General features: G+C 38.4%; 1 protein-coding gene across 1 annotated transcript in view; it reads right to left on the minus strand.

Annotated features, from left to right (window-relative positions):
* The window catches only part of MYO9B (myosin IXB), a 1,188,949-nt gene that overhangs the window by 356,921 nt on the left and 818,300 nt on the right, over positions 1 to 13,728 (minus strand). The window contains exon 26 of the mRNA XM_044054768.1: positions 9,059 to 9,237. Within this exon, the coding sequence (XP_043910703.1) occupies positions 9,059 to 9,237 (179 nt within the window). The remainder of the gene's footprint in view (positions 1 to 9,058; positions 9,238 to 13,728) is intronic.

Consider the following 13,728-nt stretch of genomic DNA (forward strand, 5'->3'; position numbering starts at 1 on the left):
CTGTTGTTGTCCCATGTTATATACATGTTGAGTGTTTTTTATTATCATATATTAAATTTAAATCATTTTGTTTCATTGTATTTTATCTGATATTCATACTTATGTTTTTATATAGTTATATATTTATATATGAAAATGTGTAGGGGTCATACTAATTATGTATAAGCTTTATGAATTTGTTAATTTGTTCATTTGCTAATTGTTTAGGTCAGCTGAAGTGGATTGAATCATTATTTAAGCCCAGTGTAATGCTGTGGCTTTGTACTTTGTCTGAGGAAGGCTGTATATTATTGCAGCCGAAAGCGCTTACTTTGAATACTTTGAATAAACAGTCCGTGCCGTTTTTTATCTGGTTGCTGCTGCTTGGTATTTTTATTTTTAGATATTACCATTACTAAAAACAAAATGAGAAGACAATTTGACTCCACAAGATATAGGAAGCCCACCTATTCTAATACATTATTACATTTTAATAGCTGGCACCCCATTCACCAAAAAAATTAATTAGTTAAGGGTCAGTGTGTAAGACTGACCCGTATGGTTTCAGATGTGAGCGAATTCCAAAAACAATGATAAATATTTAAGAATATGTTGGTTGGAAGGGGGTATCCAGACCCTTTTCTTGACAATGTTTTCAGTGAAGTTCAGCAAAAGAGTGGGTAGGCAATATACTCCGTTACTGGGAGCCAATATTGGTCTCCCAGTTAACAATAGTAAAGTGGACAACAGCAGGTTTGGCAAAGCATTATTTTTAATGTACAACAGTAATTTTTCCGATATTAGTGCCATTAAGAAAAAACAATGTTTTTGGAATGGATCCTGATTATGTTAGCATAGTGGGAGAAGACCCACTTATATATATAAAAGGAGTTATGTTTTAAAAAACTTGCTGGAGAGGGTTAAAAACCCTGAACAAACAGTAAAATGAGCAAATGTGGACATTGCTCACAGTGCAACTGTATCTTAGAACTAAGTGAAGTTGAACTTGTAAATTTTGCTATGATAAAACTACACAAGAAATATAGTTGTGGCACAAAGGGAGTGGTGTAGCTCACCTTATGTCAAAAGTGTACGTGTTTTCATATTAGGAAAACTAAGAATAGCCTTAGAAATAGGATCTATCAACAGAATTATGATGTACAGAAAAATGAACTTAAAATGCCTTATCAGGACATATTTTAGAACATGCTAACCATTCCTTTAAGTTTACTGTAATTGATCGTGTACACTTAGGACAGACGATTTTTTAGACTTAAAGGAGTTGCAGTGGTAGCTCCTGACAAATGCCACTGCATACCCTGGGTTAAATGAAACTATATTCGTTAGTCCTATTTTAAAGTTAAAAGCAGGACTTGCATTGCAGTTAGTTGCACTAGTATCATTATTTTTATATGGTAATGTTTTTAATTTAAATAAAAAACTACCAGAATGCCAGCAACAAAGAAAAAACCACCAACTAGTAGTCCAACGAGCTTTATTCTCTCTCTAACGTCTCGACTATGACTGTCTCAAGGAGTAATATCTCAAAAAATACACCTGCCTTAAATGCAGACGTCATTTGAATAATTAACTAATTAAGACAATAATTAAATGTACATCAAATAAAAAACCTCCAATTCATTTCAGCATTTAACCCATGAGGGGCTAAAGTGTCAAACTTTAAAATATATACAGATTCTTAAAATAGCAGCACATTTTTAATATTACATTCATCAAATGGTGAAACATACACTTTCTCTAATACAGATCCACACAAACCTTCACTATTATCTCCATGAATTTGTTCAAAATGCATAGCTATTGGGCTTCCTTTTTTCTTCTTATTAACATCCCCAACATGTTCTAACAACCGGACCTTGAATGGTCTCTTGCTTTCCCCTATATAAAAAATATTGCATGGGCAACAGAGGGCATAAATAATGCCCTCTGCATTACTACCAAAACTTTCGTGGGGATGAAAAACACGACTATTAATTTTATGAAAGCTCCCAACAATATATTTGCAGGCTTTGCATCTGCCACATGGTGTTGTATCATATTTAATCAAACTTCTTGACACTTAGTTACAAGGAAACCTAAACCTGGTCTTCACTAAAAAGTCCCTCAAATTCCTTCCTCTTCTGTATGACACACAATGGGATATCCCTCAAAATTTAAATCCTTTAAGGACATAATATAACCCCAGTAAAATTTCAATAGATCAACTAACACTATACTAAAACAACTAAATGTAGTAACAAAATACAAATCATTATGATTATATTTTGCATATTTCCTATCATAGTACTTATATTTTATCTATTGCTGTTTTGTCTAAGACACGCTCATTAAAAATTTTCCCCCAACATTCATGGAATATTTCTGTATTATATCCCCTATTTTTAAACATATTAGTTTTCTTAAGCTCTAATAAAAAATCTTCTTCATTATTGCACAATCTATATATGCGTATGAACTCCCCATAGGGTAATGCCTGGATTGTATGGGGGGATGGCAATGGGCCATTACATACAGAGTACCACTCCCAAATGTTCTATGTACAGTTGTACGGATTTTATTTTCCTTACTAATATCCACTACTACATCTAAAAATGGAAGACTTTTTCCCTATCATAAGCCCATCAAATTTTATACCAAATCTATTGGCATTAAGCTCATCTACGAAACTTTGCATCTCATTCATACCCCCTTCACATAAAAAATGTGAATGTTTTTAAATTAAACTAGTGTTTTATAAGGAATGTGTTTTGTTCATTCTCATATTCATATAGCTTTAAGTAAGTAATATGGAATGCTCCGTCTCCCATTATTCAATTATCTATCAGTTAATGGTATATACATGGGATATTGCTGGGGTAAACTTATTCTAAAAAAGACCTTTCTCTTGGGATGAAAGTGCTAAATAAATTTGTGGATTCTTACATCATAACAGCAGAGGTTTGGGAATACAGCATCTCTCATAATGAGGGCAATTACCAAAGGCAAACGCCAGGCCAGCAATTGCGACTTCCAGTACTTCAGACAGTCAATGAGCAGAGCTGGTCCACTTCCCCATTTGAAAGATATCAGCAAGATATCATCAAGACACTCCACAGAAAACAAAACAGATAAAGGTATCTTCATTTTTTTTTTTGAGGATATAGTCATAAACAAATGTTCCTGTACTGTCTAAAGTTAAGAGGCGCTTCTCAGGCAGCATTGTAACATTTCCCTGAAAAGGGGAGAAAATAAATATTAGAAATAGAATTCTTGAGGTCTTCAAGCATGGAGGAGAGTAAAGAAAATCCCAAGGGGTTCATGGCAGACAGCCTATATTGCGACAGTGTACCTTATACTTAAAATATTCACTATCACCCCTGGGATCTCTTCTGTGTCCCTACTAGACAGAGGCACAGTAAACTAACCTTAAAAGGGCCATCTTCTGTGACCTACTATACAGAGGCACAGCCAACTAATCTAAAAGGGTGGCGAAAGCCAAACACACTCTGGCTAGGCTTATAGATGCCCTAGGCAGATAGCCTAGTATCAACCTATGGCGAGTACCCACACAGAGTTGCACCACAATCTTTATAAGGATCCCTGCTGCAAATCAAACACAATCACTATCAGAGCCAGTGTCATCAGACAACTGTACTACATCAATTAAGATTGGTGTTAACAGCCATTATTAAGGTGGTGCACGGGAATATAGATGTTTGTAGAATCAGGTAATTCTGTGTACTCCTACACCTCTAGCACTCTTCAATCTGAAGAAATGCCCCCCAAAGAAGTATTATAAATCAGTTCTATCCATTCTAGGCCATCTACAAGCTGCTGGATACTACTCCAAATGCAAGGATCGACAGACAGAGGGAGGTTATATATCACAAGGCAGTGCAGCTCACTGCTCTACACTAGTGATGCAAGATTAGTACGTGCTGGCTGTGGTGACTATTGTTTCACTTAGTTAAATGATGCACCATTTTACTAAAATAAGGCTTCAAAAAAAATAAGGCTTCAAAAAAACAAAATGATAACAGCCATGGGACAAAGTGGGGGAGCAAGCCCCAAACCTCCCCATGCAGGCGGCTTCAACCCAATCACTATCCAAATGCAACCTGCACTGTCTCACAATGTTAGGGTATGTCACAACCTTTCAACAAAATTGACTACTGGTGAAGTCAACCTCTTCAAACAGTACAATTACTGACATCAGCAGCACCTGATAGAACAGATGGACTGTTTTATGTTTTTCTCCCCATATGATATAATGCAGTAGAGAACAGGGAAAAAATGGTTTAATCACAACTTTAGCTTCAAATAAGATGCCTAATTGTTGCTTAACATTAGGGTTTTTCTATGTGATGTTCATTAGTTATTGAGTTAATGACCGACTATGAACTTCAAGGTAGGTTTACAGTTTAACTCTGACGACTCATATCCCAGTATATGAAATGCACTAGTTTCAAAAGTGAGTTAGCGCTAGGAATGAAGACTTCAGCCCCGACATAAAACTGCAGTACAACATCTGAAAGCAGATTTAAGGCATACAAACTTGCTTACATTTTTTAATCAACTATCACCACCACATACTAAACCTGCTGTACTTTAGCTTTCTTTAATCAGCAGCCATTTACAGCTGCTCCTTTGCAATTCTTATAGCGTCTTAAAAAACAGTCCACTGTATAGCGAGTGTCACTTTGGTTTGTAGCCTCAGTGGATTTCACTTCTGACTTACAGCTGGTGTAGAACATCTGTATAGGTAAAACATTAGACGCTTTTCAGTTTCTCTGCATTTTTTGACAGCAGCGTCACAACAGTAATCTTACTCTCTGCGCTTCTCTCCCTCTGCTATCTGGGCATAAACAGGTGTGAACCGAACATCTGGCGGCTTCTGAAAGGCCTATAAAATCATCCAATTAAAATATATGCTGACACAGTTGCTGTTTAATCCTTAGTAAAGAATCCTAAAAGTGCAATAGATTAAAAAAGGGGTCAACAATAATACCCAAGGTAGAAATGCCTCGGGTATTATCCATAAGGAATAGAAAAATTGGAAGATCCAAGAACTGGACATTAAAGGAGCTGCACGGAATGAACAAGAAGAATGGAAGGAGAGATATAAAAGGCACTCAGTATACGGAGCAGCTGTCTGGTACAGGGAGCTTTGATGTAGCAGAGGAAATGGAGTCTGTGCAAGAGAACAGGGATGCTTAAAGGGACAACGTGCAAGACTGACATTGTAATGAACTGGTTAGTCAGCCAAAAAAGATGGCGTGGAACTCTACAGTAATATGAGGCTTGCAAACAAAGATTGGGGGGAGGGGGGCTAATGACAGCAGGTAGAAAATCAGAGTAGAAACAGAACATGGACAAAGATTGTCAAAAGAGTAAAGAAAAGGGCAAAAGTGGAAGGATTGGCCACAAAAGGGAGGAAAAGGAGAAAATGTCAGTGTAGAACGACAGGAGACGGGTGCAGGGACAAAAATGAAGTCACAAAATAGCCAAAGGTAGTCAGGAACACAAGTAGAACAGGAAGGGACACTAAGCCAAATGGTGGAACAGCAAATAGTGGAGATAATGGAACAGCAAAAGGGGGTATATATATGGAAGGGATTAGTGGTAGCATAAGGGAAACAACTAGTGCAGCAACAAAATGTGCAAGAGACAGACTTGGAGAACAGTGGTAAACAGCAGGAACAGAAGGCGGTAACACCTATTGTGAGAACAGAGAATAGGGTTTTTGGTATTGGAAACCATCATAAAAAGCACAGATTATCTTAGCAAGAAGGAAAGCAGAGAAGATTTTACTGTCAGGACCTAGAGTTTGATATATGGACATATAAGCTGACCATAAGTAAGGGGCAGAAGCAAGCTGTCACACATGTAGGCACCAACTACTTGTCAAACAAGACAGCTAAAATGGATGCGTGCAAGGCCATGGAGGTATCTTAAAGTGGCCAGAAGAAAGGAAGTGGGTTGAAGATGGCCCTCTCAAAACTGTTAACTGCACTGACAAACAGCAATCTGAGGATTAGGAAGTACAATGATTGGCAGAAGTACCAGATAAGGGAGAAATGCTTTGAACTGGTAGGAAAATGGGGTACAATCTAGCAGGCATATTAGATGTGTGCAAGAGGCAGACACTACATTAGCTCAGTGCTGGGTTGAAAAAATCCAGTTCACGGACTACCTTTAAAATTTAAAAAGGAAGGAGGGATATATCACAGAAGGGGTAAGATCAAGTAATTTAGAAGGGAAAGGAGGTAAAATGTACATGAGAACAAAATGTAAACAATTTGTACTTTTATATGTAATGTTTTGCATGATTGCCTGACATTTTTTTTTTAATGCAAACTACAGCCAATTCATACCAGAGGAGAAGATATTCATTTAACACAGGAAGGAACAGGTAACACTACATCATAATACAAGTGATTTAGATAGCACATCAACCCAAATAGCTTGACAAAATGACAGAATATATTTCCTATATACAGTTACTAACATACTCTTGAAATGCATGAATCCAGTTTGCTTTTGTTTCTTGCTCAATTCCAGCATGTCATTTTATTACTAATCACCATCCACTTCACAAAGAACAGACGAGGCACAAACACCCACATATGCTGAGGTTCTATAATGTAATCTTTCGAAACCAAAAAGACCTCCCAGACACTGTACACACAGTCTCACCGTCCTCAAGAACCCTCTATGAAAATACACAAGTCAAATATTGCCACAACTCATGACATCTCATCCTCTAAGATTGTAACTCATACCACTACACAACCCAGTACTCTGACCACAGGAGACTTCTTAGTGAGAGACTGAGACATCCTATTCACCAGGCTAAGCAAGGAGTGTGTCAGTGAGCTGCCTATCAGGGTCTAGGATCCGTCATACAACTCACAGACTTAACTCATTACATCTGATGACGTCTCCAGGTGATTCTGCAGTTAACTCCTACTGACGCCTCTAGTCATTAAACATTGTTTGTTCAAAGTTGCATCGATAACTCCAAAACCATGCTATGTACAAGTTTTTAAAATATTTCATCTTAAAGCTTACACAATGGCAAACTCAACTGCATTAATATTTGACCTTTGCTTAGTGCAGGTAAATAGATATTAACTGTTATTTTTATGATATTAACTTATATAGCTATAATTTTCACATTATTGTAAATATCTCAACAACCAAGGAAAGATGGAACTTCTTGGCCTCATATGAAAGCTCTCAGCTAGCTGAACATAATGCTGCTAATAGTATGTGTATAATTTAAGTGGTTGCTGAGATACTGTAATTTGTTTACAAAATATTACAACTGTATTAGTTACTGTGGCTTATAAAACTCAGTTTAAAACCTAGAACCTAAAGAATACTGCCACTATAAAAATATTTTGTGAAGAGTCTGCCATTTAGACTTTTTTCATAATCCTTGTGGTTCCAAAGATATGAACGTTTGTTTGAAATGTGAGGACATAATCCGATTCTGTCAAAAGGCTTAGGCTCCGCCCATTGGAAGTTACAGTGCAAACTTACTGCTCTCTGGGGCTTTAAACCATGCCTCAGTAACTGCATAGACATTTGCATTCTCCAAGGTGATAAGAGCTTGGAGGTAGTGGGAGTTTCCTGTGAAGACTCATGACATTGAGTAGCAACACCTTTGGAGTCCCTTTGATTGGTTTTGCTATGTCAGGAGGTTTGTCACTTTGGAATTGCCTAAAAAAAGGCACTATGGGGGAGGACAATGTTTTAGCTAATATTTGAACGCCTAGAGGGGACAGGTGCAGACCATCACTGGTAAAGCAGTGTGGTGTCACCCATGCCCTCCTGTGCTGACAAATACTGTACCCCCCCTTGGATTGACACCAGTAGCAAGTCAAATACTGAAGTCTATCATTTTCTGTTTGTATTGTGGCATCATTCTTGGTGAAGGTAGAATACTGCTCAGTGCTAGGCTCATACCAGCCTGGGACACACAGTCCAAGAGCTCCATAATCTATCTTCACATTGTCTGGGGAGGTACATCTCAGATTAACATTCACATGAGCTGTGACAGTCATAATGGTTTCTCTGTAATACATACCTATCACCAAACATGTTCCATTTATTCTGTGGAAGAGATTAAGGTCTCCAAAGTGAGTGTTTATGTTAGACTTCTAGATATAAAGTAAATTTGAGTGGATAGGGTCGGTTAAGGTGTACACGAGGCACAGATCACCCCTCAGTAGCCTGTATGACAACAAGGAGAGACACACGGATTTTAGACAGTCAGTGCAGTTTTTATGAGTTAGGAAACTGATTTTCTTCACTGTTTATGATGACAAAGTTTACAGTAATCTGCAAACTTGGACAGCCATAAACCCTTAACATTAGCTTCGACTTCTGAGAAGCCAAGGAGTGGCGGCCTAAGGACTGAACTCTGAAGTACAGCACTAGCGACAGGTCTTTTGGAGGAGGTAGAGCCACCTAACCACATTTCCTGAGGTCTATTTGTAATCTAGTTTGCTATTCAACTAGTTATATCGGGATTGACATTTAGCTAGGACAGCTTCACAATACCTAAGTGAAGCATAGAGTAGAATTCCTCTGCGAGGTTAAGCAGGCAGGTCGAACTCTCTGAAAAGGCTACTGAAGCAATGGCTGAGGTAAAATCAGTACACACTGCATAACTAGACCCATTTACCTGGATTGCAGTCACGGCTTGATCACGCAAACCATGGAGTTGGCAGAGTTTTAAGGATTTAAAAGTATTCTTACAAATGCTGATTAAACGCAACCCTGAAAAAAGGATACTAGCCTAGTGGGACTAACCCAATCAACAAAGGATAAATAAAAATAAAAACAGAAGCATTTCCAGAGATGACAGTATAATTAATTTACTTTCTTTTCAAACAAAAACTTAAAAAGTGTAATACTCTAAGACTACTGCTGAAGCCCTGCTACGACCATGGAAGAGCTTGAAAGTTCCTACTGGCTGAAACACCAGTGTATAACACTTCGACAGTGCTACAGAGAGCCTATGTGACCAGGTTTGCCATGTGAAATAAATGGAAGGCAAGTGTGTGCTCACCTTGATTAGGTACTGATCAAGGGCTTCCAGTTCATTGGCATTTGTGATGATCCTTTCCAACTGTACATTTTGCACTGCAGACACAGTAGAAGAAACGCTCACATCCTTCCTCACATTAGTGTTTCGTTCTTTAAGGACTTGGTTTCCAGGGCTCATTTGATTGTGCTGCCGTGGCAATGCTGGTTAAGAAGAAGAAAAAAAAAAAGAAAAACAAAATTGTACCAAGTCTTAGAAATTTAAATAGTTAAAACATTAAAAACACTGCTTCAGTATTTTTATAACAGCCATTACTAAATTAGCATAAAGGTTTAAAAATGTGACAAACAGCTCAATATGATTACATTTTGTGTGTCAACTCCAGATGTAAACCCGCACTTTGTGCAAATATCAGATAAAAGAATAAGCTGAAGCCAGTTAATCGTTTCTTTCATATCAGCAAACAGTAAAATTATGTTCTTTCACAAACAGTAAACTTGGTCATTTTACTTGTACTCTCAAAATAACATACATTTAACTGCCTATCACAAGGCTCTTGCAAGTCTGCATATACAAATGATCCAAGTACTTTCTGGTATTTTTTGCTTGCATACTATTACATTACTACTATCCAAAATATTTTCAATGATGTTAATAAAGTCTAAGGCAATAAAAGTGACAAATGCATTTCTAGACACTGTATTTGAAAGTTATTTGATAAAAAGGCTATATGACTTGCAAAAATTGAAAGCAAAACCAGTACTGCTAGAAATGACAGTAGCTGGCCTGATGAGACAAATGGAGTGTTTATGGCATGCCTGAAACAAATGTATTTAATGGCCCCAGTCACAAAGATCAGACACATTGAAGCAAGATTTTTTCTTCTTCTTCTTTTTTTTTTTTTTTAATTCTGTTGGTGCATACATACACAGTAAGACACCTGTAAGCAGCATGGTATGCACTCTGCTGCAGGTGTGTATTGCAACCGCAACCTCACCATACACAATCTACCTTCCAGCAGCAAGCCTTTCAGACTCTACCCTCAAGTGGAAGAAGCTGGCATCCTGCACAAAACCCATACCCATCACCCCAAAAAGAGACAGCTGACAAAACTACTCTTACTTCTGAGGTTTTGCTGTTATGGCTTCATCCTAAAGAGGGCATACAACCATAAACAATGTACCTATCAGTTTAACAAATGCAGCAGTATCAAATGGTGTTTCACTCAACAATTTCATCTTACTGAGCCCTACTACTACAACATTTCGGAAATGCAAAGATTTGACATAAAAACCTTTCTTCTTTTTGTACCACTATTACCATCAAAGGATTAAAGCTGAAATACATCAGCCCTTTCAAGAATATTCCATAACTATAAACATCAGATCATCAAAATAACAAATGATTCTCCACTTCAAATAAGTTAAAAACTGCTTGCATATATATTCACACTGCATATTTAAGATCAATGTTGTATCATTCGTAGCACTTGGAATTAAGCTGCATGAGGATGTACAACTACACAGTCCAATTTCCACTATTTTTATACATGGCTGCAGAAAGGCATCCTCCCCACAAGTTCACAGGTGAATACTTGGTTAACTGTCCTTGTGCACCATTTGAAACCTAAATCATTATCCCATTAAAGTTACCTATTCCTAGTCCCAATGGTTATCCAAAGGATAGTGATTACTTCTGGGTGAGATGGTGATTATTTCTAGAGAATACCACTGAGAATTCATAGGTCCCATACTGTAGCAAGAGTCTTTTAGAGCCGTCTCTGCCCATAAGTAGCACAGGGGGCAGTTGTGGGGTAAATTTCCTCATTTTCATCCACAGTTATTGGTTGAGCTTGAATAGGGACAGGGATGTTCTTTGTTTTACACAGAAGGGGGACTGTTCCAAAGTAGTGGCAACCTTTGAGAGATGTACCTCTCACTCCAAACCATTCTGTTTTAAGTTACAGAAGAGGTTCGGTCCCCTGGCATGAACGTTTCTGACACCATCTGACTTGCAGATGTGCAGTAGGTCAAGCAGTACTGGATGAAAAGATGTCTTGTAAGTCAGGCACAGACCCCCCTTTCAGTAGTCTGTAGAATACTAAATACAGTGAGAGTGCTTTGAGACAGTCAATATAGGACTTGTGTTTTAGGTCCTGTACTCTCTTTGGCCATACAAGTTGTTGAATATGCCTGGTCACATACATACCAAAGGGAGCATCATAATTGATGACTGTTCTGATGAGAACAGAGTAAAGGGGGGTCAATGACATCCTTTGGCCTAAAGTCTATCCTTAAGCTGACCAGTACAGAAGAACTTTCTTACCACTGTGGACACATGCTGGTCAAATGCTAGGTTACTGTCCACTTCTTTCGGCTTTTCCCGGTTAAGGGTTGCCACAGAGGAACTCCAGTCTGCTAATGATTGGCAGTAGATTTTCACGGGTGCCGAGGTGCCAGCTCGACGTCCAACCTTCAGCGAAGGCACACCCATTCTACGCATGTCTTTTGAACGCCACTCAACTGCTGGGAGGACATGCACTCCAGCTGAGAATCGAATGGGAGAACCTCTTGCTGTGGGGCAACGCTACCACTGCACCACCGCAGCTTACCACAATGTTTCCAAATCCTGAACTAGAGGGTCGACTCTTAAGGGAGTATTGTCAAAAGTGGTAATTTCCTGAGGTGGTGGGTTTCCCACAGGATACAATAATGCACTTTTTGGTATTTAGTTTTAGTCTACGGCTCTGGCATCAGCTACTTTGGAACAAGCCATCCTACAGAATGGCTGAGTCATTTGGGGATTCAATGACTGCTCTTAACTTGCAATCATCCACAAATTTTTGTCAGCCATAAACTTTTGCTGTTTGCCTTTACTTCAGAGAAGTAGACACAGAACAAGAGAGGTCCCAGGACCGAGCCCTATTAGAGACTACTGGCGACTGGTCTTTCTGTGAAGGCAGTTTCCCCTATCTTAACCTACTGAATCCTGTAAGCCAGTTGGCAATCCAGGTGACATACGGGTTTATTCCGAAATGGGTAAGCTTCTCCACTATGTCTGAATGAGGTATTGGGTCAAAAGCTTTGGCCAGATCTAGGTAAGCAGTATGCACAGTCTTGCCTTTGTCCAATGCTTTGATGACCTTTTCGAAGAAGTCTACTAGGATGAGTAAGCAAGAACCAACATTTACAAACCCAAACTGGGATGGGTCCAGTATTTGGAGGTTCCTATGTCCTTATTAATTCCATGATGAGCCTTTCCATGGCCTAAAAATGAGGCTGGTCAGTCACTGAGGGTTGGTAATTACTAGGGTAACAAACATACATACATATATATATATATATATATATACATACATATACATACATATATATATATATACATACATATATATATATATATATATATATATATATATATATATATATATATATATATATATATATATATATCCTCCATCCACTTGGTACAAATCCTCTGTAGAGGCTGAGGTTGAACAGTGCTGTTAGGGGTACAGATAAAACATGCTTTGTGCTATTTCACAAACATCATGGGATACTGTCAGAGGACCATCAAAGCAGTATTTATGACTTCTGACAGTGCATTCAGGACTTAGTCCCACATGGATAACAGGGGATAAAGTTAAAGTTGAATATATCAGCTGCTAAGTTTGTCTTCAGCTTTAGTGAATGTAGTATTTGTCCACAATCAGCTCAGCACACTGCTAAATATACTGTGAGGTTATGGACACAGTTTAAAAAGGCTTTATGATTGTTCTTAACATGAGTGGTTATCTTTCCCTCAAACTTGTCTTTGGTAATTCTGATTACACTCTTGAGTTCCTTTTTTATTGTAATAGTGATGGCTCTAGCCTTTGCTGGGTTACTCGTGACATTTCTCTGTGATTCTCTTCCTATGACTGTAAAACTGGTTTATCTTCCGGTTGCCCCTTACACTTCCTCATAGAAGGTACAGCTGCTTCTACACAGTTGCTGACATGTAAGTTAGTGGTGTTATGTTTTCACACACTCAGCACAGCTTAAGGGATTTGAAACTTACTAGGGTATTGCTTAGAAGTAGGAATTCTGCCTTGGAGAAGTTTCTAAAGATTCTAGGGGTTACTGGGATCTCAGGTTTCAATTTTATTTCAAGGGAAACAGTTTTATGATCTGACCTTATGAGTGAAGATAATACCCCAGGGGTGCAGAACAACACCCAGATTAAAAAGGATAAGGTCAAGGATTTTATTTATGGTCTGACCTTATGAGTGAAGTTAATACCCCAGGGGTGCAGAACACCCAGATTAAAAAGGATAAGGTCAAGGATTTTATTTTTGTCCCTGGTGGGTATTCTCACTAGGTGTTCCAGAACACCTGTATTAAGACCACTAGTAGTAGTGTTCCACTCCCCAGTCTATGGTTCGAGAGTTAAAGTTAGCCAGGAAAAAAGTATTGAGTTTAATGCTGAGACTATCTTGGTCACAGCGCGAGTTCTGTAACTGGCTATAATGTGGTAAGGGACTTAACTGATGGTGAGCTGGACATTATGTTCTAATGCATAATGCTGCTTAACTGACTAGGTGCAATCCACTTCATATACATGAGGATACTGCCACCTTTTTTCTCCCCTCTAGAGTAGCTGGTCTAAATGTGTGGAAGGCATTAAGCCCAGCACAGCCAGAGTATTCTCAGATG

Source organism: Protopterus annectens, chromosome 13.part0 (assembly GCF_019279795.1).
Source record: "Protopterus annectens isolate FY-2018-M chromosome 13.part0, PAN1.0, whole genome shotgun sequence".
Taxonomy (NCBI): Eukaryota; Metazoa; Chordata; order Ceratodontiformes; family Protopteridae; genus Protopterus; species Protopterus annectens.